The sequence below is a fragment of the Podarcis liolepis genome, assembly GCF_965112155.1.
Source record: "Podarcis liolepis genome assembly, chromosome: 4".
Taxonomy (NCBI): domain Eukaryota; kingdom Metazoa; phylum Chordata; class Lepidosauria; order Squamata; family Lacertidae; genus Podarcis; species Podarcis liolepis.
The window spans coordinates 105,705,890-105,724,250 of NC_139558.1; the positions used below are offsets into that span (position 1 = coordinate 105,705,890).

Consider the following 18,361-nt stretch of genomic DNA (forward strand, 5'->3'; position numbering starts at 1 on the left):
AGAGCCAAAGGCCCCCCCAAATGGACCGAGGGAGATGCTCAGAGCCCAGCCAAGAGCCAAAGGCCCCCCCAAAAGGGACCGAGGGAGATGCTCAGAGCCCAGCCAAGAGCCAAAGGCCCCCCCAAAAAGGGACCGAGGGATATGCTCAGAGCCCAGCCAAGAGCCAAAGGTCCCCCCCAAAAAAGGGACAGAGGGAGATGCTCAGAGCCCAGCCAAGAGCCAAAGGCCCCCCCCAAAAGGGACCGAGGGAGATGCTCAGAGCCCAGCCAAGAGCCAAAGCCCCCCCCCCAAGGGACCGAGGGAGATGCTCAGAGCCCAGCCAAGAGCCAAAGCCCCCCCCCCAAGGGACCGAGGGAGATGCTCAGAGCCCAGCCAAGAGCCAAAGGCCCCCCCCCAAAAGGGACCGAGGGAGATGCTCAGAGCCCAGCCAAGAGCCAAAGCCCCCCCCAAGGGACCGAGGGAGATGCTCAGAGCCCAGCCAAGAGCCAAAGGCCCCCCCAAAGGGACCGAGGGAGATGCTCAGAGCCCAGCCAAGAGCCAAAGGCCCCCCAAAAGGGACCGAGGGAGATGCTCAGAGCCCAGCCAAGAGCCAAAGGCCCCCCCAAAGGGACCGAGGGAGATGCTCAGAGCCCAGCCAAGAGCCAAAGGCCCCCCCAAAAGGGACCGAGGGAGATGCTCAGAGCCCAGCCAAGAGCCAAAGGCCCCCCAAAAGGGACCGAGGGAGATGCTCAGAGCCCAGCCAAGAGCCAAAGGCCCCCCCAAAGGGACCGAGGGAGATGCTCAGAGCCCAGCCAAGAGCCAAAGGCCCCCCCGCAAAGGGACCGAGGGAGATGCTCAGAGCCCAGCCAAGAGCCAAAGGCCCCCCCCAAGGGACCGAGGGAGATGCTCAGAGCCCAGCCAAGAGCCAAAGGCCCCCCCAAAGGGACCGAGGGAGATGCTCAGAGCCCAGCCAAGAGCCAAAGGCCCCCCCAAAAGGGACCGAGGGAGATGCTCAGAGCCCAGCCAAGAGCCAAAGGCCCCCCCCAAAAGGGACCGAGGGAGATGCTCAGAGCCCAGCCAAGAGCCAAAGGCCCCCCCAAAGGGACCGAGGGAGATGCTCAGAGCCCAGCCAAGAGCCAAAGGCCCCCCCCAAAAGGGAGAGCCAGGGGGAAGCTGCCCCCTTAGAGCCATTCAAAAGAATAAAGAGCTCAGGTTCAGAAAGGCGAGAGAGGGCAGAGCTGGGCGAACTGGCCTTGCAAGGGTTAAAGGGAACCGAACTGCTTTCCTAGAGCGGACAGGAAGCGGACGGGGGGGGGGCAGGTCCTGCCGAGCCCAGCCACCCCCCCCCCCAGTCCTTTCCTGCTTGGGTGTCTCTCCTGCAAGGGCTGCCTCGCTCTCCCCTCCTGGGATCTGGTGAGTCTCCTCTCTCTCTCTGGGATCTGGTGAGTCTCCTCTCTCTCTGGGATCTGGTGGGGGTCCCAGGGCTGCAGCAGGGGAGGGGGCCTGGGGGGCCTGATCTGTTCCTGCAGGGGGGGACCCCAAGTCAGGGAGGAGAGGGTCCTGCCAGGGAGGGGCCAGGTCTGCCACGCTCTCCTTCCTGCAGATCAGAGGATCCCAAACTCATTTGGCCTTCCGCCCCCCCCCCCTTCAGAAAAACAATGACTCCCCCGAAATCTCCTTCTTCAAACTAAGGAGTCCCTAGAACTTTGACTCTCTGTGACGTCTCTTGGCATCACTGCACAACAAAGGAGTCCCATTACACAACAGAGGGAACATGTGCAAATGGTTTTCCAAAGCTGGACGAGGAGGTGGACTAGCCCCCCCCCCAGAAACCCCCACAGGGAGGGAGGAATGAAAGATGGGAGAGAAAGGAGAGGAGTAAAGAGAGGGATCCCAGCCCAGAGTCTGGCTGCTGCATTGGGGACCAGTTTCCCAGTGTCTCCCAGGGCAGCTCCCCATGGAGGCCACGGCAGCAATCCCCTCGCACCCAGAGCAGGGCATCCCAGGACCACATCCTCTCTCCCCCAAAGGGATTGTTGCTGGCAAAGCAGCCGGAAATGGGCGCTGCTACTCCCTGACCCTCCAGGGACCTTGGCATCAATGGCTGTGCGTGTGTTAAGATATCTAATAGAATAATAAATTTCCTGCCCTTCACCCGAAGCTTCAAGGGAGATTTCTTTGGCCCCACCCACTTGACCCTTGTCCAGATACATTCCTGGCCCTCAGAGCAAAGAAAAAGGGACCCCACCCCAGGAGTCTGTCTGGAGAGCGGCAGAGAGACCAAGTGCAAGAAAAGGGGACAGAAGCAGGGGAGTGGGGGTGGGGGTGGGGGGAGAGCAACTCCTGAGGACCCCCAGGTGAGGACCCCCACTAGAGCCAAGTATCCATTTCCCACAAGATACAAATTATTCCCTTGTCAGTCAGTTCTGACTTCTTGCATTTACTCGAAGGCAGGAGCAACTAGACTGATTCACCTCAGAGAAATCCCTTCAGTTGCCTCCACATTTTGTATTGCAATCTTCCTCCTAGGAGAGCTAGAGGCTGCTTCCTCCTCCTCCTCCTCCTCCTCCTCCTCCTCCTCCTCATCTCCTTCTTCTTCTTCTTCCTCTTCTCTCCTCCTCCTCCGTCTTCTTTTTCAGAAGATATCTCATGGTTTGGTACAGTCCCGCCCTGGTTCCTAGGAAGACTCATCCGTGCTTGCTCAAGGAACATTTCTCTTCTTCTGACCTAAAAATTCTGTAACTATTAAAAATGTTTGTTTGTTTTTCTTAAAAATGTTGTAAAACCAATAAAAATTTTATAAAAAAAAAAAATAAAAAAAATAAAAAAAAAATAAAAATTCTGTAACTAATCAATGTATTTGCTTTATAGGATTTGCTAGCACCTCATTAGCACAGGCAGAACTTGGCAGAAGACCAAAGGGTTCCTTCCAATCTCTTAGAGACTTCCTGAGAGCACAGATGGATGAGCAAGACCCAACTGGCCCTGGAGCAGGAAGAGGCCATGCCAACCAAACTGGGAGCAGTGGGGGATTCTGGGAAAACTCTGGGCAGATGTTCCTGGGTGAGGAGGGCACCCTCCGCTCAGAGGTGCAGAGCCAGCAGTTGAGGCAGTTCTGCTGCCAGGAGGCCAAAGGACCCCGAGAGGTTTGCAGCCGACTCTACCACTTTTGCCACCAATGGCTGAAGCCAGAAAGGCACACGAAAGCTGAGATGCTGGACCTGGTGATCTTGGAGCAGTTCCTGGCTGTCCTTCCTCCGGAGATGGAGAGCTGGGTGAGGGACTGTGGAGCAGAGACCAGTTCCCAGGCGGTGGCCCTGGCCGAAGGTTTCCTCCTGAGTCAGGCAGAGGAGAGGAAGCAGGTGAGGGAGACTTTCCTCTGGATACTCCCAAGGGGCTCCAAACAGGACAGAAAACATCCCATAATGGTCTGCTGATGGCCCATCCTTTTTCTGGGAAAGCATCCATAGAATGAGATCTAACACCCTTAAAGCGTCTGTCTTTGTCATTCTCTTTCTAACATTTCTCGCCATTCATTCTCTGTTTTGAATCCTTGTTGCTCTTTCAGAAAAGGGATCTCTTTGCAGTAATGGACCTGGATTCCTGTGAGGCAGAGAGGCCTCCGTTGGACACCAGAGAGAGGCCACTGGGTAAGGAGGAAGGTGGCTTTTCTCCGTTTGGTCTCGTTCTGTTGGTTTTCCAACTAATCTGTGAGTTCTTTTTGGGGGGGGGGAGGACAGTTGGGAACAAGGGTCCAAAGGAAGGGAGAAGTAGTTTTGCACAACTAACATGAAATGGGCACAAACGTCCAACTGCACTCAGCAAGAAAGGTTTTCTGAAAGGCCCATCTGTAGTTAGAGATGCCCTGTTACACCTCTGAGAGAAGCAGGCACTCCTGGCATCCTGCTTACCGTTTTTCTCTTGCAGGTGACAGAAGGATGCTGGCAAAACCTCCTTTTCATGGGGGCAGAAGGGAAGCAGTGGCTGTGGAACCAGATCAGGTCAGGGGAAGCCGCCTTGTGGGGACAGAGGCTGAGGGATGGAGCAATGTCATGGACTGGTTGGGCACAGAGGAATGGTGGGAGGAAGCAGCCAGGGAACCAGGAAAGGAAGACGTCTCAGAGCCCAAGGAGTGGAGGTGGAGGAAGATGAGCGGTCAGATGGAGAAGAGGAGAAGTCTGGGAAGAGGAGGTGTCAGAAGCTGATGGGGTAACGTGGCTTAGTGAGCTGGGAGACTCTGTGGTAGAATGCAGTGCAGAATCAGAGGCAGAAGAGGAAGAAGGCGAGTGGGAGGAAGGAGGTCGAGAGGCAGAGGTGAGTCAGGAGAAGGAGGAGCCACCGGGGGCTCCCTCTCCTTCTGCCAGAATCCACCCTCCCTGCATGTCTCTCAGAGCCAGGAGAGGTCTAACATGGAGGAGCAAAGGCAGGCTGCACACTGGCGCACTGTTCGATCGTATGCTAGAAACCCCCGGGGGGGGGGGACTTGGAAAGTTGTGGGGAGCCGGGCTCTTCACTCTCTTCAAACTTTGCACTATATAATCTTACTTTTCATATACCTCCACACTAAAGTAACTTCTACCTAGACAACTAGTCCATTAATTGATTGACAGTGCAAACTGACAGCCCATCCGGGAATGAGCTGCTCTTCTCATTCAGCCTGTAACTCAGCCAAGACTGTGAATATCGTGTTCTTGCTGATAAAGAGTTAACTCCAGCTGCGATGGGTCGGATTTCCTGCCCAGATAACTCTGTGACACCAGCCTTCTGAATGTCGCCAGCAGGATTCATCTGTAGTTTCAGTTTTCATGGAATCCTAGAGTTGAAAGAGACCCCAAGGGTCATCAAGCCCCACCCCCTGCATTGCAGGAGTCTCAGCTAGATCCTCCAAGACAGATGGCCATCCAAACTAGGCTTCTTGTATTTCTGTATTCATCAGTGAATGCTAAAATAGGCTTCTAAGCAGCGGACAGACGAGTTCAAATAATTTCCAGGGTTCACCTAGCCAGCCCCATCTGCTGCGAAATGGGGCCTGCCCCCCATTCCTCCCCCTCTTCATGCCCCCATGAACCCCTTGAATTTGGCTCTAGGGCGTTGGAAGGGAACCTCTCCAGAACAACTCACGAGGAGAGGAGAAAGTGGATCCTTCCATCGGGGAAACTGGGATGTTGCATAGGCAGAATAACGTGGAAAACATAAGCTGGAGAACCACCTGTTTGGACAAAGACGAATACCCACAGTTAAAATGCAGAATAAAATAATTCAATTAAAACGTCAAAATAGCTACCCATAATTAAAATGTGCAGCAAAGCAATCCTATTGAAACAACACAGCAGAATTAGATAAACTAACAGGAACATAGCGGTCAAGTGTCCCTTATTTGAAGGGACAGTCCCTTATTCCAGCGCCATGTCCCGCTGCTGTCCCTTATTGATGGATGTCCCTTAAATGTCCCTTAAATTTCAAAGGAAGCAGCTCCTCTCCCTCCTTCCCTGCCAGCCAGGGAGGAGGGAGGCTCCAACTGTGTTGCTTGACTGTGTTGCTCACCCAATAAGAAGTCTAAGAACGACTGGTGGGTGGAGCTTGCATGCCTTGTGTGTGGCTAGTTAATGCAAGCTGAGGGGGTTTTTGAATGCTGGACGCCATTTTGTTGCACGTGCTGCTGCAAACTTTGCAGTGCAAAGCCAGGCCGGGGAGCCATCTTAAGTTGAGGCTGCATAGGCCTTATGGTGCATGTGATTCAGATTCTATTCAGTTGAACCTCTGGTTACAAAGTTGGTTGGACGGTGTTCTCGAAGCTACCAGCATGAGTTTGACCAGACTGCAGGAGGACAGGAAGACTGGAGTGCCTGGAACAGGTGAGGCTGCAGGTCCCTTATTTTGGCTGCTGGTCCCTTATTTTCAAATCTGTAAGTTGACAGCTATGAACAGGAAGAATTCTAAACCGGCAAGAAGACCAGAAATTCACGGAAGACTGGAGTAAATTGAAAAGTAATTGTGAAGAACAGACGACGTTTGTAGGGTTGCAAGAAGTTTTGTGAGGAGTATTATTAGAAGTATGGAAAAAATGGACAAGGGGGAGGATGATTTCTTAAGAGATGTAAAGGCAATATAAAGTTAAGAAACGCATAAGAAGTGGTTAAAATGGTGGATCATCAGAGGTGCTGATGGAAGTCTAAAAAGATTGTATAAGTGATAAGTTTTGTGGTACATTTTATAGTTTATTAGTTAAAATTATATATATATATATATATATATGCAGGTTTTGGTGTCCTCGGGTGTCTTCCCGTGTAAAAGTTGGGGTGTCTAACTTTTACACGGGAAGACACCCGAGGACACCAAAACCTGCATTCCTGTACCCGTGAAAATCTACGAAAACAAATATATATATATATATATATATATATATATATATAAAATAACAGAGCAATTAAGAGGAAAGAAACAACAGAGCATTGTGTAGCAGATTATATTTCTGCTGTCTCAGATGAGGACATTTCTCTTTTTCTTTCAGGGTCCAGTGTGCTTTGAAGATGTCACTGTTCGTTTCACGGACGAGGAGTGGGCGTTGCTGGATCCTGACCAGAGAGCTCTGCATAAGGACGTCATGGAGGAGAATTGTGGGATCGTGGCCTCTCTTGGTAAGGCTCCCTGTGGGATCATCCTATCTGCCTGGAAATTCAAAAAATACCTCTATGTGACAAACCTCATATATTTTCTTTCTTTTCTTTTTTTTATTGGCATTTTCCAAAAAACAAAAACAAAACAAAACACTGACACAAAATGATAAATAATAAATAAAGAATTAAATAAAACATTCTTTGCAATCACACATGTTGTCATCATATCTACATTGCGCTAGATCACGCCTCGACCTCCCTCCTTCCCAGTTACGGTTTTCTTAGTAATTCTCATCTCTTACAGTTTCAGCGAGCTTTTTATATATACATCACAAGAGTTAATCTAATCCTGCTGTAGTCCTTAAGCTTCTACAATTAATTTCTATGTATGTTACAAATTTACTCCATTCTTCTACAAACGTAGATCCTTTTTGGTTTCTAATCCTATGTGTCATTTTTGCTAATTCCATATATTCAAATAATTTTACCTGCCATTCCATAACATTTGGGATTTCTGATGTCTTCCATTTTTGTGCAACTAAAATCCTGGCCTCCACCGTTGCATACTGAAATAACTTATGATCAACCTTTTTTATTTCGTCCCCTATTATCCCTAATAAAAATGCCTCCGGTTTTTTGGGAAAGGTATACCTAACAATTTTCGTTAATTCATTATATATTAGATCCCAGAATCTTTTCATTTTCTTGCATGTCCACCACATATGATATAGGTCTCCATCTTTACATTTCCAGTTACAGATAGGTAGCCGTGTTGGTCTGCCATAGTCAAAATAAAAAAATTCCTTCCAGTAGCACCTTAAAGACCAATTAAGTTAGTTCTTGGTATGAGCTTTCGTGTGCATGCACACTTCTTCAGATACACTGAAACAGAAGTTGCCAGATCCTTCTATATAGTGAGAAGGTGGGGAGGGGTATTACTCAGAAGGGTGGTGGGAATGGGTGATTGGCAGATAGCTGAGATGAGCCTGTTGACGACTCTTAACGACTGCAATAGGTCTTACAGGAAAAGGCAAGGGGTGAGAAGGTGAAAAATGGCTCAGTTATGTATAATGAGATAAGAATCCAATGTCTTTGTTCAGGCCAGGTCCCTCCATAGTTTTAAGTTTGGTAATGAGTTGCAATTCAGCAGCTTCTCTTTCCAGTCTATTTCTGAAATTCCTTTGTAGTAAAACAGCTACTTTGAGATCTTGTATTGAATGTCCTGGGAGATTGAAGTGTTCTCCTACTGGTTTCTCTGTTTTGTGATTCTTGATGTCAGATTTATGTCCGTTTATTCTTTGGCGTAAGGTTTGGCCTGTTTGTCCAATATAGAGAGCTGAAGTCCACTGTTGGCAACTTAAAAAATATTATATATATATATATATATATATATATATATATATATATATATATATATATATATATATAATATATGAAAATATATATCTCTACTGCCTCAATCCAAAAATGATAAACCAGTGAGAGCCAGTGTGGTGTAGTGGTTAAGAGCGGTAGTCACGTAATCTGGGAAACCGGGTTCGCGTCTCCGCTCCGCCACATGCAGCTGCTGGGTGACCTTGGGCCAGTCACACTTCTGTGAAGTCTCTCAGCCCCACTCACCTCACAGAGTGTTTGTTGTGGGGGAGGAAGGGAAAGGAGAATGTTAGCCGCTTTGAGACTCCTGAAGGGGAGTGAAAGGCGGGATATCAAATCCAAACTCTTCTTCTTCTTCTAAACCCAATATCCATTATCAAATTTCAAATTTCCTTTTCTTGGCCTCTTTTTGGCCTAATCCATTGGAGTGTGTTATATCGCCCTTTCGTGTCCAAATCAAATCCAAAAGAAAACGAAAAAAAGGGGGAAATTGCATTTAAGCTCTTCCCTTTTCTTAGCCTCTTGTTGGCTTAATCCTCATGAGGATAAAAGAAAAGCAGAGAGGGAGTAAAAGGGAGTAAAAGTCAATAAGAGTCAGGACCCAGGGAGGAGAAAATAGCATTAAAAGAAAGAGTAGTAGTCTGCCAGGGGAGAAAACAATAATCCACTTTGCAATATATATGAAGCATAAACACGTGTGGCTTAATTTCCTCTATTTAAATTCCATTTGTTTCTAATCTTTTTTTTGTCCTCGTAAAATGTCTCTTTAAACTTCTTAAACCACCTTCCCTCTCTCCCTCATATGTCTTCTCCCAAAATAAGATTCAAAGTTTCTACTTATCTCTTCTTCAGCTCTTTGTTTTAAAGTAGCCTTTGCCTCAGCACATTGTTACTGAGGACTTTCACTTTTGTTCTCACTCAGCAGGGACTGTTATTTCCTTTTTCTGCTCTTGCGACTTTCTATCACAGTGCCATTTTCTCTCCGCTGCTGGGATAGACTCCCTTCTTCATCCTACCACATCTGAATTGAACAATCATTATTGCATTACATTCTTGATTAAATTATCTTTTCATTGATATATAATTTTATGATATTACTCCAAAAGAAGTGGTTTTATGAACCATCAAACGTCTGAAATACACTTTTTTTCCAAAAGGCTTCCACAATTTTGGCCACTACTGTATATCAAACAAAGCAACATTCAACAACCCATAAGAATCCAATAATAAATGTTGGTTAATGACAAACAACAAAGGTAATGAACATACACACAGTTCCTTTCAGTTCTTCTCCATTTCTTCCCAAGGCTCTAATCCCTTTTTGTCTCCATTGCAGATTGTGATGAATTGGAAATCGAGAGCAAGGGTGACCACAACAAAATCCCCAGAGAGGAGAAGCCACGTGAAAATTTGGAGTGTGGCGAGAGCTGCAGTCAGAGCTCCCATTCCAGTTCCCATCAACAAAATCTCATCGGAAAGAAACCCCATCAGTGCATGGAATGTGGAAAGAGCTTCACTAATAGCTCCTATCTCACTTCCCATCAGAGAATTCATACAGGGGAGAAACCCTATCAGTGTGTGGATTGTGGAAAGAGCTTCAGTAGGAGCGACCATCTCAATACCCATCAAAGAATTCATACAGGGGAGAAACCCTATCAGTGTGTGGATTGTGGGAAGAACTTTGCTGATAGATCCACTCTCACTTTCCATAAAAGAATTCATACAGGGGAGAAACCATATCAGTGTGTGGAATGTGGAAAGTGCTTCAGTCAGAGCCGTCATTTCACTTCCCATCAAAGAATTCATACAGGGGAGAAACCCTATCAGTGTGTGGATTGTGGGAAGAACTTCCGTCAGAGATCCTATCTCAATACCCATCAAAGAATTCATACAGGGGAGAAACCCTCTCAGTGTGTGGATTGTGGGAAGAACTTCGCTGATAGATCCACTCTCACTTTCCATAAAAGAATTCATACAGGGGAGAAACCATATCAGTGTGTGGAATGTGGAAAGAGCTTCAGTAGGAGTTCCTCTCTCAATTCCCATAAAAGAATTCATACAGGGGAGAAACCATATCAGTGTGTGGAATGTGGAAAGAGCTTCAGTCAGAGCCACAATCTCAGTTCCCATCAAAGAATTCATGCAGGGGGGAAACCCTATCAGTGTGTGGAATGTGGGAAGAACTTCACTCATAGATCCTCTCTCACCTCCCATCAAAGAATTCATACAGGGGAGAAACCCTATCAGTGTGTGGAATGTGGAAATAGCTTCAGTCACAGCCACAGGCTCACTTCCCATCAGAAAATTCATACAGTGGAGAAACACTATCAGTGTGTGGAATGTGGAAAGAGCTTCACTAATAGCTCCTCTCTCACTTCCCATCAAATAATTCATACAGGGGAGAAACCATATCAGTGTGTGGAATGTGGAAAGAGCTTCAGTAAGAGCTGCAATCTCACTTCCCATCAAAGAATTCATACAGGGGAAAAACCCTATCAGTGCATGGAATGTGGAAAGAGCTTCAATCAGAGGTCCTCTCTCACTTCCCATCAAATAATTCATACAAGGGAGAAACCCCATCCGTGTGTGGAATGTGGAAAGAGCTTCAGTTCGGCCTGCAATCTCACTTCCCATCAGAGAATTCATACAAAGGTTGGGAAATCCTCCATTCTATAGCTTTAGGAGCCAGGCAAATACCTACCTGTTTTGGGAAGTTTTTAATGTCTGATGTTTTAATGTATTTTTAGTTGTTTGTTGGAAGCCGCCCAGAGTGGCTAGGGAAACCCAGCCAGATCAGCAGGGTATAAATAATAAAGCAACATCTTTGCTTAGGTGTTTTACAACCTGTGCATTGTCTCTGTCATTTGCTGTGGCAATAATCAATCATCAACAAAAACAAGAACATATGAAAATTGTCCATTACGAAAAACTTCCTGGCATGGTGCGCTCAGCGCCGGGTCAGGGAAAGCGCTTTGCTGCAGTAAGAGCGCTCCAAATCATGGATACGGGATAAAAAGACAGGGGAGCGAGGGCGAAGCAAACCCTGAAGAGGTCTGAGAGGAGGTTCCAGACTGAAGAAAATCGATCCAAGCAGCGCATAAAGGGGTTTTCTGCCGTCTCAGCACAAAAAGTGGAGGGAGGTGGAAGAACCCCAGCGCAGAAAGATCGCACACCCGATTGTGAGACGTCCCTGAGACCCGAATGAAAAAGCACCAGGCTGCTCCAAACTAAAACTGTAAAATCATGAGTACTCCTGAAGGAACAAGGTAATAATGCTGGCTTAAATTAAAATAAAAGGAGTATGGAATAACTTAACATTATAAAGGACAGTAAAGCTAATAGAGAGAGGAGCTTCAGCGTTCTGAGACTTATCAAGTTGTGGAAAATAAGCCTTGTAAAGAGGCAGAAAATAAATACTGAGACATACTAAGTACCTGCTTCTACAGGGGGACGCTCTGTTGAGAGAGACAAGGAGCTGAAATAGCAAGCAGCAGCGGTGACAACAAAGCAGCGGCCATTGAGGAGGAGATCAGCGTAAAACAAAGGGGTGAGTGAAAAAGGAAAAGGAAGGGGAGGAACGTGGAGGATACAGTGGAAAAGAGAAGGAGTAGGAAAGATTTGAAGACCGGGCAGCGGTGGTAAGATAAAGATTAAGATAAAGAAGTGAAAGGGAAGAGGAAGAGATATACAAAGGGAGAGAAAGGAGGAGGAAAAGACTGGAATAGGGAAGAAAGCAGCTGGCAAAAATGGCACTGGGGGGGGGGAGAGTGAGTCATCGCCCTCAGAAGGGAAAAAAGCCGGAAGAAGAATAGTGGCGGAAACAGTCACTGCAACAAAGAGAGGCTAGAGAAACAAAACAAGAAGAACCACCTCACAAGTAAATTGGAAAATCCCATATTACTCCCATAATTTAAAAAATGCTGCTAAGACACAGGCTTGAAGCACAACCATAAAGAAAACTAGCTATACACGAAAGGACATCTGAAATACCAAGTTCAGCTTCTAGAAAATTAAATATTTGAGATGAACTGATAATGTCATAGGGTAAAACCACCGGAATCTTAACTGACTTTCAATCCCAACAGATGGAATAAAAGGACCAAATTATAGACTATAAACAGAGCATTTTCAAAGTTTGGGAATATATATATTCTTGGTTTGAAATAAAGATATCTAGATCAGAACCAAAAGGAATAAGACAAATATGGGTTCTAAAAAATACCAAACTACACTGACATCTGGATCAGGTCTACAAGTGAGAAGACAATCAACAGCTGAAACAGACCCCAATGCTGACATAAAAGATCTTATAATGGGGATGGAAAAGAGCCTGAATGATTAGCTGGATATATTAGCTGGCAACATCCAACAAAACTCAAAGCTAATAATAGACTTAAAAAAACAAATAAGTGACCTCTCACTTAAAAATAAAGAACTGGATGAATCTGTACAAGAACTTAAGAGTAAATCTACCAAACAAGAGGAAATAGACTGGAAAGAGAAGCTGCTGAATTGCGGACTTCCGGTCGGCGCCAGTGTTTAATGGCGGTCCTTGCCTCGAGCTCCGAGGGAGGACTGCTCCGCAAGTTCGGGTCTGACCCGCTACGGCGAGCGGGGGACCCCTAAAATTACAGGCGCTGAAGCCTGTAAACAAGGAGACTCGGCGGGCACCTTTTGCGCCCCCCGATACTGTGAAAGAGCCTTTTTAAAGGCTTCGGAGCGGCATCGGGTGTGAGCGCGGTGCTGAGAGTCGTCACCCAGCCTGCAGAGTGAAGCCGCGTCGCCATTGAACAGAGAGCGCCGATTCTTTCCTGAAACTGAATTTGGACTGCAAAACCCGTGAGTAAGATTGACAGACGGAACGGGACATTTAAAGTGGAATTTTTGAAATTTGGCTGAAAACGGGAAAGGCATAAAGTAAGGAAGTCTGCCTCCCCGGACTGCATGTAAATAAAGCAACGAAAGAACAAAGCTGCATTTAAATGAAGACTAACTTCTAAGTTGTTTAAAACCTGACATCGGACTTAAACTTCCCCCCAGTAAGCAGGAGAAGGGGGGGGAGTAAGAGTGAAATTTATAAACCTGCGTGAAGGAGAGGAGGAAAGAGATCTTTCACTGTCAAAACCCTGAGTCGGGCTGCCGGAGCTAGCACCGGGCAACTGAACTGTCAATTTAAACTGGATACAAAGTGGGGGTTTTGCCTGAAACAAAGTTATAAGACTTTAATGGAGTTATTTTGTGAACATCTCAGGATATTGAAACTGTAAAAAGTGTTTTGATTGTGGACTTTTGGACTCTGTTTTTTGGATTCTTTGTTCCCTACCTTATGTGTTTCTGACTTTCTAAACTGGATACAATTAAATGCTCCCTCTAGAGGACTTAAAGAAAATTTGTTACTGTGAGAGGGAAAGAGTGGAACTTTCCACTTCTAAGCCTTTCCTGTGAGAATTGACCTTGAGGACATGAGTAGCCAACCAGATGAGATAACAACTAGATCCAAAGCAAAACAAACTCAGCAAACTCAAAAGAAAAGGGGCTCTATGCAAGGCACAACACCAGCTGGACAGGAAAAAGCACCAACTGCATCTATGGAGTCAATGACACAGGCATTGCTCAAAATAAATCAGTCTTTGGAAGCACTGACAAAGCAGTCAGCGGAGAATACAAAAAAATTGAATGACCTGACAACAAGATTGGACTTGAACACGGCAAGCGTAGCCTCTAATACAGACTCTATAAATAAGCTTATTCAAGAAAATTCAGAAACAAGAAAGATTGCTCAAAGTGCAAAAGACACAGCAGAAGAAACTAAGAGGGAGCTTGCGCCAATCACAAAAAAGGTGAATGAACATGATGCAACCTTGTCTTTGTGGGAACTTCAGAGAAAGGAGAAAAATCTTAAATTAAGATCAGTTCCAGAGGAGGAGAAAGATAGTCTTGCAGAATTCCTTACAGAAAATATTTTGGAATTTTGGCAGGACGAATTTCAGGAGGAAGAATTTGAAATAACAACGGCCTTCCGGCTGGGCAGAAGGCAAGGCAAGAAACCCAGGGACTGCTTGATTACATTGAGATCTAAAGAAGAAAGAGACAAAATACTAGATTTACATTACCAAAAGGCTCTTGTAATCCAGAACTGTCAAGTTCAGATCTTTAAAGACATCCCTAAATACATTTTGGTGATAAGGACCTTCTACAAAGATCTGGTTTACCTGCTGAAGAAGAACAACATACCTTTCAGGTGAGAGTTCCCACAAGGACTGTCCTTTAACTACACAGGAAGGAAGATTAAAATAAAAACAGTTCAAGACAAAGAATTGTTTTTGGAAAGAAACCAGGAGGATCTACAGAAAGGAACAGTAGACACAACAGTAGAGAAAGAACCGACAGATATTGCAAATCTCTCATTTGGACTTTTACTACCATCGGAGGAGGAACAAAAACTTGGAGCAGTTGGAGGAGTAGGTACATAGTACCAAAATGTCTCTGCAACTTCTTAGTTGGAATTGTAATGGTCTTAACCTCCCCAGGAAGAGGCGCCAAGTCTTTCATATTTTGAAAAGAGAGCAATTGGACTTAATTTGCCTACAAGAAACGCATGTGACCAGGACACATAGGAAACTACTTATAAATAAGAGGCTTGGACAAGAATTCATCTCATCAGATAAAGTTAAAAAAAGAGGTGTTGTGATTTATGCAAAAGAGAAATTGGCTCCTAAAATGATCTTTAAAGACGAACAAGGAAGATACCTGGCAATAGAAATACAAGTTCAAGGAGAAAAAATTATGATATTGGGAATATATGTACCAAATGAGGGGAAGGCGGAATTCTTCAAGAAGTTGCATGAGACTTTAATGGATTATCTGGACTTTAAAATTATAATGATGGGAGACATGAATGGTGTTGTTTCCACTAACATGGATAAGGCACAGAGACAGACAATCTCCAATGATGGGAGACTTCCAAAGACCTTTTTTGAAATGACTGAAATACTGGATTTGATTGACATTTGGAGAGTAAAGAACCCTCTGGAGAGGGAGGGAACTTTCTTTTCTGAAGCAAAGATGACCTGGACAAGGATTGACCAAATTTGGGTAACTAGCTGTATGGCACCGAAGATAAAAAAAGCAGAAATCTGCCCAAAGACTTGCTCCGACCACAACGCAGTGAAGATAGAGATGAAACTAACAACAACTGGAACCTTCAGATGGAGGATGAATGACGCCCTATTTAGAGATGAAGAGATTTACAAAAAGGCCCAAAAAGCACTGAAAGACTATTTTGAAATAAATTTGAGAACTGATGTGGAAAAAAGAACAATTTGGGACGCTAGTAAGGCCGTGATGCGAGGTTTCCTAATACAACAAAACTCCATAAAGAGGAAAAAACAGAATGAGAGAAAAGAAAAACTTTTGGAAAAGATAAAAGAAGCCGAGAAGAAATTGAGGTCCAAACCAAAGTCTCACGAGATTTTGAGAGAAATAAAGTATTACCAGACACAATATATGGAACTGATGAATCAAGAAATAGAATGGAAGATAAAGCAAATGAGACAAAGAACATTTGAATCGGCAGACAAATGTGGGAAACTCCTGTCATGGCAACTGAAAAAGAGACAAAAATTGAATACTGTGACAAGTTTGGAAATGGAAGGAAAAATTATCCACAAACCAAATGAGATAAATAACTGTTTTCAAAGTTTCTTTAGGAAACTATATGCACAAGGGCCGGTTAATGAGCAGGAAATAGAAGAATTTATTAAAAAGCACGGATTACCAAAGATCTCAGATCAAAGTAAAAGGATTTTGAATGAGAAAATAACAGGACAAGAAATAGAGGACGCCATTCAGAAGATGAAACTGGGAAAATCTCCAGGCCCAGATGGTTTGACTGCTAGATACTATAAGACACTGAAGGATTGGATAATACAACCACTGAAGGAAGTTTGTAATGAAATTTTGGAAGGGAAAAAGGCACCCGAATCGTGGAAAGAAGCTTTTATTTCACTTATACCGAAAACAGAGACTGAAAAGAATCAGGTCAAAAACTACCGCCCTATATCATTACTCAATGTGGATTACAAAATCTTTGCAGACATTCTAGCAAAAAGACTGAAGAGAGTTTTGGTGCAGGAGATTCATAAGGACCAAACAGGCTTTCTCCCAGGGAGACATATGTCAGACAATGTAAGGAACATTATAGACATTTTAGAATTGTTGGAAGTAAATATTAATAGAAAGGCAGTGATAATTTTTGTGGATGCGGAGAAAGCCTTTGATAACATTGGTTGGACCTTTATGAAGAAGAATCTCCAAGGGATGGGGGTAGGCCAAAGATTTGAAAACGGTATAGGTGCTATATATTCTAAGCAAAAAGCAAAGTTGATCGTTAACAATGTGGTAACGGAAGAGATTCCTATAGAAAAAGGTACACGACAGGGATGCCCAATATCACCCTTACTTTTCATAACAGTCCTGGAGGTCTTGCTGAACATGATTAGAGGGGACCAATTGGTTAAAGGCGTTCAGCTCGGAGCAAAAGACTATAAACTAAGGGCGTTTGCAGATGATTTGGTATTGACTTTGCAACAGCCAGAGACTAGTACTAAAAGAGTCTTAGAACTAATTGAGGAATTTGGTCAAGTAGCAGGATTTAAACTGAATATGCAAAAAACCAAAGTGTTAGAGAAAAATCTAACAATGGCAGAAAAAGACAACTTTCAGAGGGAAACAGGTTTAACAATAACAAAAAAGGTGAAATATTTGGGTGTGAACTTGACTTCTAAAAATGTAAACCTATTTAAAGACAATTATGATAAATGTGGGAGTTGGAACTTAACTGGTTAAGTTGTTCCCATGATGCCTCAGCATTCTGACGTCAGCTTTCGAAGCTGGGAGGAGTTTGGGCAAAAAAGTTTGCCAGTCCCACTCTGTGTTCCGTGGGGAAAAGACGTAGCCTGTAATGGCGGAGAGGAGCCCAGGAAATCCCTGGGGGAAATGTTGGAATAAAGAGCTGTAAATAGACAAACCGGTGCTGTGTGTGTTTGTCTGGAAGCTGAATCAAGCTGGTGACAGTTCTACACCGCTGTGTGAAACTCTGCTGAGCCGTGACTGAGTGGCGCAGCTGAGGGAAGCGCGCCGGACCGGGCAGCCATATATCGCTAATCGAGGTTCGTAAATCAATTAGCGGGGGTCACGGCTAATAACCAAAAGTCACAGGTTATGGATCCATAAATCATCGCTTGTAAAACTGTCACGGAAGATACTGCCGGGAGCTTTGATCTGCGGTGTCGAGCAGGGGGCCGGCAGGAGGCGGAAGGACTTTTTGCCTGGTGTTAAGAGGCAAAGGAGCAGCTGCGGAGTTTGAAAGCAGCTGGCTGAAAAAAAGCAGAGGTTTGCTGTGGAGCCAGGAGCTGAGAACAGCAGGGTATCGTTTCTCCACGGAGAAGGGAGAGCCAGAGAAGCTGAAATTGTTTGTAAGTAAGCTTGGGGCCCCTTGGGAGAATGGAAGAGGATGGCAGGCTGCCAGGTCTTGGAGGACTGTGGGAGGCTCACTTTAAGAAGTTGGGCAACCTGGCTGCTGATCTGAAGTCTACTGTTCTGGGTCCCAGGAAGCCAGAGGCCGTTCAGCGCTCCAGGGTGTTTGTGAGGCTGGAGGCGGAAAGCAAGGGCCGGGAGATGGCTGCTTCAGGACAGAAAGACAAGATGGCGCTGATCACCTACGTGAGAGCCGGTGCACAGCTGGGAAAGGCTGTGGGCCCCAGAGGGGGGGCAAAGGGACTATTGGCACTTGGAAATGTACTGCTGTGTTTGCTGTGAAGCTTCAGCAGGAGGCCAGAGCCCTGGAGAAGGAATACAAAAGCCTAAAGATGGCTGGAGCCCCTGTCCCTGATGCTTTAGCCACAAGGAGTGCTGCTGAGCAGGTCGGGGGGGCGGAAGGTTTCCAAAGGCACGTTTAAAGTTTTCCACTGTACGTGCTGGAATGAAGTGGAGGTTCAAAGGGGGCGGAGCTGGCAAGGAGTGCTTTTCCGGAAGAAGGAGAAGGAGGCCAGCTGGGAGGAGCCCCGGAGCAGTATTTTTCCTCCGGAGTTCGTCATTGACAGGCTTCAAGGCCAGCCATCTGCTGCAGCGGGAGATACATGCTGCAGAGTTGTCTGGGAACTCTGAGATAAGTCCAGTCTTCAGAGCGACGCAGGATGTTGCGGTTTTCGGACGCTGCCAAGGACGGAGGCAGCGGGACGTTTGTTGCTTCTATGGCAACTGTAAAAAACAACTCCAGCCAGGACACGATGACACGCTGGGTGTTTTGGTTTCTGCTATCAGGCAGCACCTGATAGGCAAGCTGCGGAACTGCAGGGCTGTTTTCAACAGGAACAATTGTTTTATTGGCT

At 45.6% G+C, this 18,361-nt stretch overlaps 2 protein-coding genes across 5 annotated transcripts in view; one reads left to right on the forward strand and one right to left on the reverse strand.

Moving 5' to 3' along the window:
- The window catches only part of LOC310705084 (uncharacterized protein), a 242,403-nt gene that overhangs the window by 199,833 nt on the left and 24,209 nt on the right, over positions 1-18,361 (reverse strand). The window lies entirely within an intron of this gene.
- The window catches only part of LOC310705024 (uncharacterized protein), a 275,548-nt gene that overhangs the window by 192,545 nt on the left and 64,642 nt on the right, over positions 1-18,361 (forward strand). For 2 of the 4 annotated variants that reach the window (XM_083499263.1, XM_083499262.1), the window contains one exon: positions 6,491-6,617. In XM_083499263.1, coding sequence (XP_083355389.1) covers positions 6,491-6,617 — 127 coding nt within the window. The other 2 variants (XM_083499265.1, XM_083499267.1) reach the window with 2 other exon arrangements.